General features: G+C 54.1%; 5 protein-coding genes across 5 annotated transcripts; 3 read left to right on the top strand and 2 right to left on the bottom strand.

Annotated features, from left to right (window-relative positions):
• Positions 1 to 107: 107 nt before the first annotated feature.
• On the top strand, positions 108 to 665 carry SCP_1005160 (hypothetical protein; the record flags this gene model as incomplete). The annotated part of the gene is made up of 1 exon (XM_027762381.1): positions 108 to 665. One exon carries the CDS (start codon positions 108 to 110, stop codon positions 663 to 665), a length of 558 nt encoding a protein of 185 aa, XP_027618182.1.
• Positions 666 to 2,025: 1,360 nt separating this feature from the next.
• Positions 2,026 to 2,621, top strand: SCP_1005150 (hypothetical protein; the record flags this gene model as incomplete). Its single annotated transcript, XM_027762380.1, has 3 exons — positions 2,026 to 2,038; positions 2,098 to 2,291; positions 2,343 to 2,621. 3 exons carry the CDS (start codon positions 2,026 to 2,028, stop codon positions 2,619 to 2,621), a joined length of 486 nt encoding a protein of 161 aa, XP_027618181.1.
• A 3,147-nt stretch (positions 2,622 to 5,768) lies between these two features.
• SCP_1005140 (hypothetical protein) lies at positions 5,769 to 8,104 on the top strand (the record flags this gene model as incomplete). Its single annotated transcript, XM_027762379.1, has 3 exons — positions 5,769 to 5,816; positions 5,876 to 6,483; positions 6,538 to 8,104. The coding sequence occupies 3 exons, from the start codon at positions 5,769 to 5,771 to the stop codon at positions 8,102 to 8,104; spliced, it is 2,223 nt and encodes a 740-aa protein (XP_027618180.1).
• A 2,920-nt stretch (positions 8,105 to 11,024) lies between these two features.
• SCP_1005130 (hypothetical protein) lies at positions 11,025 to 11,650 on the bottom strand (the record flags this gene model as incomplete). The annotated part of the gene is made up of 3 exons (XM_027762378.1): positions 11,025 to 11,187; positions 11,254 to 11,393; positions 11,498 to 11,650. 3 exons carry the CDS (start codon positions 11,648 to 11,650, stop codon positions 11,025 to 11,027), a joined length of 456 nt encoding a protein of 151 aa, XP_027618179.1.
• A 2,009-nt stretch (positions 11,651 to 13,659) lies between these two features.
• Positions 13,660 to 14,164, bottom strand: SCP_1005120 (hypothetical protein; the record flags this gene model as incomplete). The annotated part of the gene is made up of 2 exons (XM_027762377.1): positions 13,660 to 13,924; positions 13,986 to 14,164. The coding sequence occupies 2 exons, from the start codon at positions 14,162 to 14,164 to the stop codon at positions 13,660 to 13,662; spliced, it is 444 nt and encodes a 147-aa protein (XP_027618178.1).
• Between the last annotated feature and the right edge of the window lie 1,601 nt (positions 14,165 to 15,765).

Genomic DNA, 15,765 nt, shown 5'->3' with positions numbered 1-15,765 from the left:
CCTCAGGTTCGTTGCCATATCTTCTTTCCATGATTCACTCAGCGAGTCTGCTTCCGGGAATGAAGATACATGGCATTTATGAGTACAAGTCTGAGCTCTTTTTATTCATGGAGTTCATACCCGGTCGTACCCTGAAGGATGCCTGGCCAGATATGACGGCAGCCTCGAAGGACACTCTGACCGAACAACTTAGGGTCCACATGAATTCTCTTCGATCGTTGCGCGGAACGTACATTGGGGGCCTTGGCTGTACTCCCTGTTTCGACCACATATTTGCCGACGAACCGCCTTCAGATTGTGGACCATTCCCGAACGTCGCTGCCTTCCATGACACTCTCGCCAAAGCCATAAACCGCTATGGAGTTCCGGAAGGCTTTCCTACATCACGGTCAAAATGTAGGCTTTTCAAGGATGATTACCACATCGTATTCTCTCACGGAGACTTTGCCTCCCGCAATATCATGCTCTCAGAAGAGGGGAAGCTGGCGGCGATCCTCGACTGGGAAACGGCTGGATTCTGGCCTGAGTATTGGGAGTGGATGAAGGCTAGTATTGATATTGAGTCGGAACCATATGACTGGGGAGATGCACTCGATCTTATCCTGGAGCCGTTTGATGCGGATGCATTGATTGAAAACATGTTCTTGAGAGTACTTCTGTTATAGATCACAAGTATGTTGAGGAGTCCCTTATCAGTTTTCTATATCATCGGTGCTGGCAATTCTTTGTGCCCGTAGACATTTCCGAATCTAGTCTCCGTGGCGCATACTTTGCGACCTCCCTCGAGTTCTTCGCTGATGCGTACGTTGTTCTCTCTAGTAGCCATATCGCCAGAATGCAAAGGATAGAACACGCACGTCTTTGACCTTCTTCACGCGGGACTCACGTATATTTACGGCCGTGCCTTCGTCGTGCCCCGCCTCCGCCACAGCAGAACAGGAGGTACGGATGCCCGCAACACCGCTTGCCCGCTCAGCCGGATGACCGTGCGGTATACACTTCTCAAGCTCTCCACAACAGCTAGGAATTTCGTTCTCGCCCTCGCATCGAGCGCGCCACTTGTCTCTCAATTTTTTCCGATGTTCCTTCCGCGCTGTTTTACGCATAATATTTTTACACATTCCGGGGCGCAGATCCACCGTGCGCTTCCTTCCTTGAGCCTCTGCGCTAGAGACCTGACCCGTCGAGCGTGCAGTGAAGATCCCGAGCGTACTCCTCGAAGGCATCTGCGGAGATGAGGTTATGTCTATCGCATTTCGTGCATCTTGTTGGAGATATTCTTGTGTTGGTGCTGGGTCTGATTCGTACGGGGTCAATGGAGGGAGTAAGCCGAATGTTGTGTACAGAGGACTGAGGACTGAGGTCGCGGACTGTCAGATTGAACTTGCACAGGCCAGATATCTCCCAGACATTCTCCGCTAGGTTCATGCGACTCGCATGCTTGTAACTAAATAAACAATTGGAGCTTCCGAGTTCTCGTGTGGTTTTGTGAGGAGGGATGATCGATGATCGATTGTCGATTGGATCAGCAAGGAGACCAAAAGAAAGGTGGACAGCGTGATCAGCAGGGCTGTGAACTGATGTCGATGGTTACAAGCCTGTGACTGTTTGAGTGGATCTCAAAGATTAAAGAAACAGAGACTGACGTTGTTGAGCAGGTCCCTCAGGGATCCAAAGGCAGATCACGGATAGCTGCCAATTGTTTCCGATTCCCTAAAGAATCAGTTATCAGTCTGTGCACGTATGGTGGTTGCTGACATAAAGTTGTACCCACACCGCATATAGTAATTTTCTCTTAGAATGGTTATCCGCTTTTTTTACTTTCCGTCTTTAGGCCACCCGATTCACTTCGGGTTTCCCGCTTCCTGTTCAAGATTTCCGCAACACAAAGTCGGCCGGCATTCCTTGAAAGTTTATTTCCGATGAAAGACTGGAGGAGGACCGATGGCTAGGGGTGATTGTCTGCATCTCTGCACCCATCCTCTATCTTCTCGCAGCTGCATTCACTCTTCACGTAGATTCTGTATGCTGCATAGATGTGAGTGTGCCTGATACTTCCTTCCTCCTTCTCTCCCTTGCTGATGTCGACACTTGCAGCTTTGGATTTATATCCTCTCCTCATCGTAGACAATAAACCAGCTACTGTGTGGCTCGTCGGAGAAGTCGACTCATCTTGGTTCAAACTTCGCGGTGAACCCTTGGCCGTTGTGAGCATCAAGATCGGTTCAAACACTTCAGATGTTTTGAAAGTGTCATGCTTCCAGAGCACCGGGAGTGGAGAGTATGCTTCTGTATGTTGAATTTCTTCTTTTAAACAAATATTTGTTATTCATTGCTTTAAGGTGGAAGCCTTCCAAGACGTATTTGATGCCGACACCAAGTTCGGCCCCAGGAACACTATGAGACAGATGCATGCCACGGACATCCACAAAAATGATCTCGTCCTGGTCAAATGTAACATCACTCGTTGGAGGGTCGATGCTAAAGGTAAGGCTTCATACGAGAAGGGCTGGACCAAGTGGCGGACAGGTTTCGAACTCGTCACTATAGCACGTCTGTATGATGGGCCCCAGGAGATTAGAGCTGTTGTCCTGCGCGCGGAAGTTTCATCATTCATCTAAATAGCCTCTATCTTATATGAGCCTGTGCTACTGCTTGTAATCTGTGCTACCTACATTTATTTTCTTCCCCACTATTCACTTGCAGTGATTGCCACCGTAAATTTACATGGCTTGACTACGGGATTTTCTTGTATACTATTACTATGACTACTATGACTACCGCCTTATCACATGTCGCTCTCGCAGAAATCGATGCTGTGAATATACGTGGGGGGACTAGGGAATCGGACATGGCGTGCGAATGCAGCGCCGCTCACCCACAAGTCGAGTGATTCAACGATTGAACTCGTATCCCTCTCTATTGCCGTCTCCAGGCCAGTCATCTTCTCGCGGGCTAACCAGAGAGCTATAACCATCTGCAGCCTGGCCACAGTCATCTTCATTGGGAACAATTGGGTCCTACTTATCTCCAGGCTGGTCATAATCATCTCCACGTGGTGGCCCATCCACACCGCCGGCCTCTCTCTGTCATGGTAGGAGTCGACTCGAGCGACCTGCGATTTCTCTACGCCCTTACTCAGATCGCGGGCCTCTTATTTACATAAAGTGTCAGCATTTCAGATCAAACCGATCAAGTTGCGAGGAATTACCTGGAGACGGTGCGGACGGACCTGAAGATGGAGAAGGGGTACTGTAAACCGAATAATGAGCGCTGTCGAGGGACCGCCACAGATAGACAGGTGACATACGACATCTGACGGCAATGGTGACGAAGATGCGAGGGTATGCGAAAGACCTGCCTTTTATCGACGTAGAATAGGTATGCACTACACATGGATTTTCCACTTAGGAAAGAGGAGCCGCGGAATTTGGCTGCAGATCAGTGGCGCGCTACCACCAGATTATCGATCGGTGCGCATTTGTGTCCGCGACCCCTGTTAATCTCGATATGTTTGCCGGATGTATATTTGCGTTGGAGCCAAACCATCGTAGGACCCCCGACAATTGGTGAAAATGCCTGATCCTGAGGAGCCCAAAATGTCCGTTAGCAGAAGCCGATTTCTGGCCTGAAATGTCCGCGAAAAACCAGGCCTCCGGCCCTCGGAGGTCAAATTTGTCCGGGTTTTGGACCAGGCATCCGTTCATCACAGAAATGTCCGGGCTCCCAGATCAGGCCTCAGGAGGCTCCAATTTTGTCCGTATTCACGAATCAGGCCCGAGTCGGGAGGCTCCATATTTCAGAACCATATTTCAGAACCGCTTTCCGAGCTGCGAGAATGAAGGAATGAGCATGCTCCTTTGTGTAACACATTCTCTCTATTACTTGAGACAGAATTCAAGGCTACTACGATAGTGACATCATAAGGTAAGCACCTTCTACTGTTCTTAGCGAGTTTCCATCTTCAGGAAGGCACTTATGTGAGGCTGCTGAGATGTCAACTACAAACTTCGAAGCGGCATGTCTGTGCGACCAGACAGCACCTAGAGAGCCTTTGAAGGCAGTAGTAAGTCCGAGCCCCCTTCCGCCCCGGTGCCGGCCTCATATGTAGATAGGTTCGGCCGGGGTCGGACTTTGTCCGGAGGGGGATCAGGCATCCATGATATCCGGTACGTCTGTCCGTGAAAAACCTCAGGCCATCCACGGGTTGACCCCCTGATTTGTCCGTGAAAAATCAGGGATGGCGCTCTCAAAAGTCCAAAATTTGTCCGAAATCGGCTCAGGGATCCTCCCCAATTGTCGGGGGTCCTACCATCGTCTGTCTCACACCCAGCTCTCTCTGAGTCCTGGATTATTGAGTAATAGTGCAGCGCACCATATCCTGCCACATAATGGTGGAGATGCCCGTCTCAATTTCCCGCATCGAAAAGCGGTCGACACAGAAGCGCGGAAGCCGGCTTCCATATTCGACGCATCCGCACGTCCATTTTTATCACCGCGACGATATAGGTGCCATGTACGTGCCGCCACTGACTCCGTGCGCTCTCTTTGGTAGGTTTGCCTAGTGGAGCGTGCGCCATGGAAAAATTCCACGACATTGCATCTTGAATTCCGTCCTCAGTTCGACCCGGTCCGGAAAACCAAACTCGCTCGCGATCGCGCGATCGCACGAACAGCAAACCCCGATAGTGAGCGCACAGCCGCGTACCCCTGTACACGCAGCTCTGCGCTGACAACAGCGAGGCCACCACCAGATCTCGCAGATGATCCCGCAGCGGACGCCTCACCCCGCTTCTCCGAAATCTCTAAGGGAAGGCACGGATTACAATGTGCGATCCGAGCAGACGCTGCCGCTAGTACCTTGCGTGCTGAGTGAAGGGAGCCGAGCCCAGGACGTAATACAACACGCGTGGCCGAGCGGGGGTAACAAATCCACAGCACACATCTCGGTATCAGGCCGCAAAACTTGAAGTCGCTCGTCAGCGCTGGGCATCGGTGCAGAGGAGAGCGCGAGCGCGAGCCGAGCCCCACAGGACGTCTCTCGCGCACGCCCGTCCGCATGCACGCACCTCTCTGGGCGCACGAGCAGTGGGCTTGCGGATGTGGACCGCGGAGCGGGGTGTCGGGTGCGGCGGGCTGTCGCGGGATCCCGCACGAGCAGCAGAGGTTCGTCAGGTGGCGAGGGTTTAGTGCCGAATGCGTATTCCCCGCGGGAGAGAGAAGGGGGGGGAACACCATGGGAATCTTCGGTGCGTGGGTGGGCGGAGAGCACAGGCCGCCACGCGGGTGTGCCCAGACGACGTGCAGTTGCTGTCACGCGCGACGGTGGGAGGCATGCGCAGGGCGGTCTCTGGCCCGACTGGCACGCGCGGGGCAGGGAGCATGGCGCAGTCGACGGGTTTGCGATGTAGAAACCCTAGATGCAGTAAGTAAGCGCGAACAACGAAGTGTCGAGTACCCATAGACGTAGTGAACGTGCCACTGCAACTCTGAACGCTTGCGCCAGTGGCATTGAAGAAGGCGTAGTGAACTGTTTGCATCTATTTATTGAGTGTGGCGGACACTCTGGCGCTGCAGTGACCGCCTTCGAGATCGACCTGTGAGGTTCAAATATCTGGTTTTCGACCTTGCGTTTACGAAGCTGCTAGTTTACCACTCGCAGCCAGTAACGTTGCGGCGCACCTTGCTTGTTGCACGGTTCAGCCTCAAATCTCACTCCGCATACTGTCCCAGCTCATTCAAATTGCACATCTTCGCTGACGCACACAATGTCTCTGACATACAATCCCATGGCCGGTGATAATGTGAAGATTGAAGTAATGTGTTTCATTTATATTGTAAGAAGGGAGCATTTATCGATATTCGACTCCAACAGCCCGCTCAACTCGAAAGGCTTGGGCCTGGTGGTAGCAATGCTTCCGAAAATGCGGGAGTGGCCGCAAAGGACTTGAACACTAAACTAGAAGAGAGGGATGCCCTGCTCATGGAGTTTCGCACCATCACAAAGCTTCTTTCAGTCATCGGGCCCTCATGTCCTGAGGTACTGAAGAAGTTGGGGAGCCCTGAAATAGCAGGTGCCCTCGATCCTGCTAAGCAGCCTGGTGGCATGAGGGGCTCCTTCCGCCATATGACAAAAGCAGATGATGACTCCGATTTGCGGCGATTGGATGCATTTGCAAGCTTACTTGTGCGAGAGCACGAGAATGTCGCGATCACCTTCAAAAGGGATACTTATCCTGTTGTGGTGGTGTCGCAAGATCAGATGGCCTCACTGCCCACCACCATCACTATCGGGCATGGCAGGACAATGCAAGTCATAGCGCCGACTGCTGATGCCGATGCACAGACAGGCAAAGACAAAAGGAGGGCAATGCCTAGCTCTCTCCTACATGGAGCTTGGCTCATCCACTTGTCACAAGAGAGGACTGAGCAACTTTTTGAAGAGGTCAAGGAGAACCCGGTGAAGGCTGTAGTGGACAATGCGTAAGCATTCAATGTCCTGAATCACAATAGTTTTGCTCACTTGCTTTCATCCAGCCTTACTCAGCTATTCGAGGAGCACGCATCGATCATAACGAGCTTCCTTAGCAACTATGCAATGGCTCGGGATAAGAAGGAGAAGTCCAATTCTTCCCAGATGTGGACAAAGTACGTCTATGTAAGGTCCGCGATGAAAATGTACCGCAGGATGTTTTTCACCCTGTCCTGCCCATTCTGGAAGGCTCTCAAGAACCCAGCTGTTGAACATTTTGTGGAGAAGAAGCTGGACTCATTTACGTTCCCGACCAGCAAACCAAAGAGAGGGACCGATGATGACCTCGCGGTCTATTTGAAGGCTATTCTGGAGCTGGGAGAATGTCCCTCAGAGTCGAAGTTGCTGGCTGTGTGTACCAGTAACACTGCAAAGGGTGCTACCGGGACAAAGGCGCTTTATACCAGGGAAACCTGTCTTGAGTTTCATATGACACTATGCCATTGTGTCCTCCTTTACAGAGATGCCGTGGTACTGTCCCGAGATACGTGGTGGCGGGTGTTGGAGTGGAAGGGCACCTGTCAAAATGCAGGCTCACAAGATTGTTGTGCATTGACCAAGCAGGACCTTCAGGGGCTCAGTGAGAGAGGGGTGCCAGTGATAACGAGCAAAGCACAGGCGCTTCAGAATATGGAGGATGCTGCATGTGTCCTGCGGATGGCTGCTAATACTATTCACGCTTTCACTTACTCCTCGGCACTCTCTCTCCATCTTAGCAACATTGCTGAAGGGCTGATGAAACCATTTGAAGAAGAACGGAATGCATGTCAGAGCCGAGCTCACTCATCCTATAATGCCGAGATGAAAGCATCTAGGGAAGCTGATGCCAAAGCGCGTGTGGAGGAGAAAGCCAAAAAACCTTCTGTCTTCGACAAGTCGAGCGATGAAGAATTGTACCACGAGTTATCTACGAGCAACTGGCTCGATGGTTCAGTAGTGTCAGACGGCCATGCAGAGGCAAAGATCCCAGTGCCCGAGCTCAGTTCCGATGGAAAGGATGGTCTTCCCAGTGCGGGCGATGTTGTCAGAGACAACGGCAAAGCGTGCGTCGAGGATGGTACTTTCCCCCCAATGGCCATATACAAGGAAGACGAGGCGCAGCACAATGTCAATGCTGATCGCATGACCATGGCTAGCGAGAGTGACGCTCTCGATGAAGGCGATGATGAACGTGAATCGGATTTGGGAGCCGTGATGTCTAGCATAACACCATTGGTTGACCGCGTTGATCTGAAGATGGCCTTTGAGAGATGGTTTCGCTTGCAAGCGTCCTTCCCCGAATCCATCCGAATACTACAAGGGTTTGCATCCAAGTCCCCGTGGAAGGGCACTGGAAAACCATACGAAGTTAATGTGCTAACTGCGGAGCATCAAGGTCAAGAAATGTTGTCGATGGACGATCTCATCGACAAGCTGTACAAGGATAGTCCGCTAAAGCAATATGTTAGCCGTTACTTCGAGAGGCATCCATCAATCACGCGGAGAGTTGGGACAACCTTCTCTGGGACACTACATGCGGAAGCCTTTATGGCAGCCATTTTGAAGAGTGACTCTGATTGTGATGTACGTTGACATATTGCTTGAGAGAGGCATGGAACATCAGGGAAAACCTCCCGCGCAAATTGGTCAAAATTATATGTTAATTGTCAAGAATAGTCGAGATTCTACGTGTTCCAGCGATTATCAAGATTGTTGAGAATTACATGAAATAGACGGCCCCTGCCGATTTCACTTATTAATTCTCAACATTTCTTAACATTACACACATTTGTTACAGGGTTTTCTCTTCAATTCTTGCTATTATACATGTTGTGACAACGAATCAGGCCTCATTTACTCAATAATACAGTAGGAAAATGAGCATGTTATTAGACAGTACAAAGTATAATACTTAAAGAGATATGTTAGTCATCGAAAGGGCACTTGCATACCGCCTGGGCAAATAAGGGAGAAAAATCGCCAGCATACCATCCCGTATCCTAAGAGGCCGTGAGGGTTTCGCAGTCACGTTCACAAAGACACGGTCGTTGGAGGTGCCCCCTCCGATCGTACCAGCGGGCGCATGCGGGGAAAGCTCGAACCTCTCGACATAATAGCTCGGCAAAATCGCAGCCGCGGACCTCCTGAGCCAGCTGCCCCTTCTCCGTGCATCATCTGTACCGGCAGAGACGAGATCATTGGAATTGCCGTACTCATTTGGCAGTGCACGATCTGATGGACCAGGAGGGGAGCCAGGGGGCGGGTGTGCGTAGTCATAGTCAACGGCTTCGAGGTCATATATTCCTGGTGTGGATTGTTCGTGCGCAGATGACGGCTCGGGGTCATTGTACGCAAGGGGGTGGTAACCGCTGCGGGGGTTTATGGGGTGGTGCGGGTCGACTCCAGCGTCCGACTAAATTTGATGTGTTGAGGGGGGCCGGAGTCGGAGCATCCATAGATGCCCTGCATTTTCATTTTACTAGTAACCGAGTTAGTCTTTCAGCGAGGCACATAGAACGTAGTGACGCGCCTCGAGTGTTGCCCTTGTGCTACTACACAATACTATGCCTAGCATTGCGTGCCAATATCAGCTTTGTTAAATGCATCCGTGAGGGGTGACAGAGAAAGCACGTACCATAGAATAAGTGTTGCGGGTCAACAAAGACGTGAATATGAAGCAGAGAAGACGGACACTGCAGTGAACCAGTGCTTGCTCTTGTTTGGTCCAATCAACGTCATCACGTGCCGTTGGACTTGGCAATTCCTGGGCGATGACTTCAACTCACCCTTGCAAGTTGCATCGTCACTGGTTGATCACCTATACCCCATATCCCGCACTTATCTCGCAGCTCATATCTCCTGCCTTGCCTGGCATCTCCCCACCTTACCTGCCTCGCTGACTGCATCTGTCCAGCCTCCACATGTCATCTTGCCCTTGCATCTTGCCTCCTCCACCTCTCTCGCCTCACGTCTTTGTACACCTTGCATCTGCTGTCCCGCATTCTCGCCTGCCTCGCGTTCTTACCCATGCTGCTCAGTTGGACACATCGGCAACATCTAATACACCATTCGGATCGCTTCGAACCGGCTGCTGCATTTACAGCCATCTTTGCTGAGTGTCGAGCCGGTGCTGTTTCTGCTTTTGCTGTGTGATCATGGTAAGCACTGGTTCAGCTGATGACTCTCTTCAAGAGTGTTCTGGAGGAACTGTTTTCCAAGATCCCAGTAGAGTTTCTGATTAGCGTACAATTTACATGTAATTATGAGGTTTTCAAATCAGATTATCATTGAAGTCGAGATATTGAGTGTCTTTCCTCAGTGCACGATGCACTTCAAATTTTCTCGTTCTTGTGAATTATCCACAATTATCATACATTTCTTCACAATTGTGCTGGGTGGTTTTTCCTGATGTCATTGAAGTTGAGAAATTAAGTGACTTTCCTCACAATGCACTCCAAATTTTTTCATTCTCATGAATTATCCACAATTATCATATAATTCTTCGCAATTGCGCTGGGAGGTTTTTCCTGATGAACTAATTCTGTTCATAGCTGTACGGCCAAGACAAGCTGGGTGTATCCAAACGATGCTGCCCTGTCTGTACTGCTGTGCTGGTTCACATCAGAGCTGAAACCAAGGCCCCGAAATTCAAGATCAGAGGGACTCATGCGACAGTCTCTGCTTGCGCTCTCCCACCTTGGTTGCCCCTGTCGATTATTCAGAAAATTGTCAGTCTTTTCCGAGACGAGCTCGTGGAGAAGATCGATGCCAAAGTGGATTCTGAGTGCTACTCACGGACGAATTCTCCAACCTCGGTGGACTCGCACAATCTTCAGCGAATATCACAGGACAGAGATGCCGAGCAGACAGAGATCGCAGAGGAATTGGTGGAAAGTCAATATAAACTCGATTTCATCCGCCGCCGCATTTTAAAACTCGATGTGGTCCGCGGCGGCTTCACACCTAAAGAGTAGCACTATAATCATCTGAAATGTATTCTCGTCTTGTTCCGGCTGATATTACTATGTTGTATATTTGGAACAAGCATGCATTCTGGATTTTATATGATGTTTTCTTATGCATCGTGATTTGAAATTTGGGTTCAGCAGGCATGGTCTGTTTACGATATGATATCCGCCTTCGCCTTAGAGGCTTAGGACATGTGTGCTATGACACGCCTCGACAAACTCGATATGTAAGAAAAGGAAGATGATGATGACCCGATACCCACCCCACAATGCCTCGTTCCTCTTCGCCATCGCACATCATCGATCGGTGCGCATTTGTGTCCGCGACCCCTGTTGATCTCGATATGTTCGCGGATGTATATTTGCGTCGCGAGCCAAACCATATCTGCCTGACACCCAGCTCTCTCTGAGTCCTGGATCATTGAGCAATAGCGCACTGCACGGTAACAGCACAATATATCCTGCACAATGGCCATCGAGAAGCGGTCGACACGGAAGCACAGAAGCGGGCTTCCGTATTCGACGCATCCGCACGTCCAGTTTTATCACCGCGACGGTGAGTGCGGGATCCTGTCATGTACGTGCCGCCCTCCGTGCGATTTCTTTACCAGGTTTGGAGTGGAACGGTGAGGCGTATGGACGACCAGGTCAGCTCCTCGGCGCGGGCATCGTCGAGAGCGTGTCTCGTCCATCGACCAGTGTTCACAACTAGGGCCACCGCGACGTACCATAAACGCGCAGCACTGACGGAAGGATATCGCAAACAAAACGCACGAAATACGATAGACGCACGCATCTCGTCTCCCGCCCAGGAGCTCGAGCGGGATCTTCGCTGCACGCCCCGTGAAGCGGAGCACGACCGACGGACGTCTATACTGTGGAGGCTCCGGGGAGAAGCAAAGCGCGCGGCGGATCTATGGTCCCGAATGTATAAATATCAAGCATAAAACGGCGCAGAAGGAATGTCGGAAAAGAGAGATAAGCGGCGCGCTCGACAAGGGGGCAAGAGAGTCCTAACCATTGTGGGGAGCTCCGGGAGTGTATACAGCAGGATACGGGTACGGCGGAGGAGGGTGTGGTGTTGCGAGCACCGGCACGTCCAAGCCGCGAGCAGACCGCCGATGGGCCGTGACAATATCGATGATCGTGACCGACTATAGCCGTCGATCATGTCCAGCGAGAGACGTGCACAACAAGCACCCTCGTCGCTCGGCCGCAGTCAGCACCAGTACGCTGAAACTTGAGAGTTTCAAGGAATTTTCAATGGGCCCGATCTGACCTCGAGAAGATGCTTCGGAATGAGACTGGACGTGGAGATGGCACGCAGTCAAGATTCGACATAGGACGCTGCGCTGGTTTAGAACCCTGCCTCGTGAACCACCGGAGGTAAGTACTACGGAGACGCATCTCCGGCTCTAAAGCGATCGCACACACCGCATCGACGTAGGCACGCACGCGTCGACAACACAGAGAGAGACGCACCGCGCTGCGTTGCAGGTGCGCCACGCGAAAACTCTACGACATCGCATCTTGAATTCCGTCCCCAGCTCGACCCGGTCCACAAAACCAAACCCGCTCGCAATCGCACGAAAGTCGCACGAACGATCCCGCTGCGTCCCCACACGACGGTGTCCGCACCCCACAGCAGAACGCCACACCCGGCGGCGAGCACGAGCACGCCGACAGCGCCCGCCTCACCACATCTCCAGCTCCCCCGCAGAGGGCCACCCCGCTCCGAAACCTCGAAGGGAGCAACACACGAGGTCCCCCGAGCAAAACCCGACGGCGAGCGCACAGCCGCGGTTCTCACACGCGCGCACACCACACGCACGGATCCACTCCTCAGCGCAGAGCGGCGTGTCCAGGGGTACGCAGCCGAACAGCCATGCCCACGGTCAAATCTCGCAGACGATCCCGCGCGAAATCTCCAGGGAAAGGCGCGGATATAGCAATGTGCGATCCGAGCAGACGCTCCCGCTCGTAACTAGTACCTGAGCCTCTTGCGCGCTGAGTGGAGGGAGCCGCGCCCGCCCAGGAGTCACATCCCCCCATCCCCCGCACGCACGCGTAGGCAAAAAAAACTGAATGCACACGAGGGGTACGTACGCCGTCCGACGATGTGGGCGCGGAAGGGGGGAGCACGAGCGGGGACCGATCCCGCCGCAGCACGCACGGCCCGCTAGGCATCGGTGAGGAGAAGAGCCCGGGCGCGAGCAGAGCCCCACAGGACGTCTCCCGCACGCACCTCTCTGGGCAAACGAGTAGCGGGCTTGCGGATGTGGACCGCGGAGCGGGTGTTGCGGGATCCCGCACGAGCGGCGGAGGTTCAGCAGGTGGCGAGAGTTTGGCGCCGAGTGCGTATTCCCCACCCGCGGGAGAGACAGAGGGGGGCCGGGGGAACACCGCGGGGATCTTCGGCGCGTACGTGGGCGGAGCGCACAGACCTCGGGCGGGTAGCCATGCGGGTGTGTGCGGACGACGTGTCCGGTTGGTGGCGCGCGCGACGGCGGGAGGCGTGCGCGGGGCGGGCTCTGGCACGGCGCAGTCGCGATGTAGAGTCCCGGGCCCTCTCCACGAGCAACGGCGGGCACTCGCACATCCACGCCCCTCGGCGGGGCACCGCAGCCCGCACTTGCGGGGTCTGGCGCGCGCGAGCGGTTCGGGGGGGGGGGGGGGGGATGCGGGTGGTTGCAGTAGTGGATATGGTGGTTGGCGGGGTTTTGGTGCAGATTAATATTGCTGGGGGCGGGTAGGGGGCCAGTCATGTGTAGCGCCGTCTGTGGCCGCGACTGGGACGGATGACGTCGCGCGGTGTGTGCAAGTCTAGCGTGTATGTTTCGGCGCGAGCGAGTACTTTTGTTCACACGGCAGGGGAGCGAGGACACGGCGGGCCTTTGGTTGCGCGTGTGGGCGGTCCGACTCTTGGTTGGGGTACCTGACGGCGTAGAGGACCAGGGCGGCAGTGGGTCAGCACGAAAGACGACTGGGCGCGTCAGAAGCGCCAGGAAGCTCGGCGCAGGTGTGATCTCAGCGCGATCGTTATAGCACGAACCGATGAGTCGTATTATACACAACAACACAGACAGGTTATCCGACGAAAACTCACGACGTACGATACAAGTACACCACACCTCCGTCCCCACTGTGCTGTCTTTCCATGCCTGTCTCCAAGTGCGAGGTTCACTGCACGAGGAGCAGCGCGCCAAGTGCAATGCCGACGGGGAGCGGGAGCTGCATGGCGTGCGCAAGCGGACGAGCGCCGCTGGTGCTGGTGCTGGAGGGGGCGGAGGAGCTGCGGATGACAGACGCGCTCGGGGCGGAGGTAACGGAGGAGCCCGGGGCGGACGTCACTGAGGACGCGGAGGACGCGCCCGGGGCAGAGGAGGCGCTCGAGGAGGCGGAGGTCGCTGGTTCGCTCGAAGCGGAGGGCTCCGAGGTGGGCGCGCTAGATGTGCGGGAGAGGGACGTCAGCGCTCAAGGTGGAGGCAAGACGAGGGGACGCGCACGCGGAGGACTCGGGCGGGGACGAGGGGACGCTCGTCGCGCTGGGGAAGACGCTGCTGAGGGGAATGCCGCTGAGCGGGAACGTCGGTGTGCGCATGCTCACGTGCGACACGCTCGACGCGCTCTGGGCGTGCACACCGAGGGCGAGGACGAGGGCGAGGAGGACTGGCGGGTGCTTCATCGTGCGGGAGTGCAAGGAGTCAGCGCGGCCAGTACTTTATGGCCGTGGGCATCCAAGTCGTCTCGACTCTCCGACGTCGGGGCTCTCCGCGCGTGATCTTACACGTGTCTACGCGTCTGCGCCGATCGCGTTTCGGTGCCCGCCGGCTGCGTCGACGACGACGCACCCTTCGGTGCTGGAGCTGAGGGTACACCTTCCGCTCTTCACTCCTACTTGCAACGGGGAAACGCAGTTGACGAAATACGCCCGGAGCCCGCTCTCCGCTCGACGGCGCTTAACCCGCATCGTTACTTCCCCATCGCGCCTTCACCTTTTCGGTACGCGTTCAAGGTCGCAGCTGAGTGCACGTCGGGTTCGGGCTGCTGGAGAGTCGTCCGACACGGGTGCAGCTTGAATCTCGAAGCGCGAGCGATTCCTCCATGCGGGAAGCGCACCACCGCAAGGCCCCCACAGCCGCGGAGCTAGCGACGACCGAAACTGTTACAGAGCAGCCACTCAGATTGCGTGGTTCCCCTCGCCCGTACGCAGTGTGGTCCTGCCGGTACGTGCTCGTTTCCCGTCTGTGCGCAGGTCTGGGATTGTGTACATGCGCCGTCAGCTTTCTTTTTCTATTCGATGGACGCTCCGCGCTCGTCCCGGTGAGCAAACTCATGCCTTTCGAAACGCGGGATTGAACGGTTTCTTTGCAGCAGGTGATGCATACGGCCTGAGCAGGGTGAGGCATCACGCCGCGTGTCGACGTTTGCTGGATATCGATATCCGGGCCGTCCAGCTTCGAAGGATAAAGGATACGTGATACGATCATCCGTCCACCGCGCCCAGACGCGCGCCATCCTGTGTGCTCAACTTGCGGAATATGGGCATGTGCGCAGATGGGCGAGCCAGCCGGTGTGCGCACGTCGATATCTGCTCGTTTGATGGTGCAGCCTTCCGCGCGAAGGATATTGTCCACCTTCCGGATCTAACCGATGGTGCTCTGCGACGGATGAATCCGATCTGCATGGCTGCTGTCCACATGGATATCCCCGTCTACATGCGGGCAGCAGATTTCGTGCCCCCCCCTCCCCCCAAGCCGCAGGTTGCGCGGCAACCGGAACGGAGAATATCCAGGTGCAGATTTACAGTACTATATCGAATCGCGATGATTTTTCTCCTGTCGCACCTGCATCCTCGACTCGACTCAACTTACCGTGGTGCGATTCTCGATGATGTCACGGTGTGTATCGGATAGCTGATCCAGTCAGCTGTGCCCATCAGGATATCCGGTCTGGAATATATCGTTTTTATAAGGTGGCGCTGTCGATGTACTTATTGTGGGCCGTGTTTCGCTCATTAAGACTCGGGCCGCCTGTCTATTTAATTCACTCGGAGCACATGCGAACTCCGCCACCTGAATAGCAGAGATTTTGCTGCCAATCTTACTACTGGTACGGCGCACTCCTGTGTTATTGACGGCTCGAAGCTCGCTGCCCCTCGTAGATGTGTTTTTCTTCGGCAGCACTGTGCGTTCGATTAATTTTCTGTGCGCGACTCGGCGGCGACGCGACGCGTCGGCATCACATGATCTACAGAAGCCCTCCTTATTCAGAAGAGGAAAGCCA

This window comes from Sparassis crispa (genome assembly GCF_003851025.1).
Source record: "Sparassis crispa DNA, contig_000009F, whole genome shotgun sequence".
Classification (NCBI taxonomy): Eukaryota; Fungi; Basidiomycota; class Agaricomycetes; order Polyporales; family Sparassidaceae; genus Sparassis; species Sparassis crispa.
Note: the sequence above shows the minus strand (reverse complement) of the source record. Positions and strands in the feature narration are given on the sequence as shown.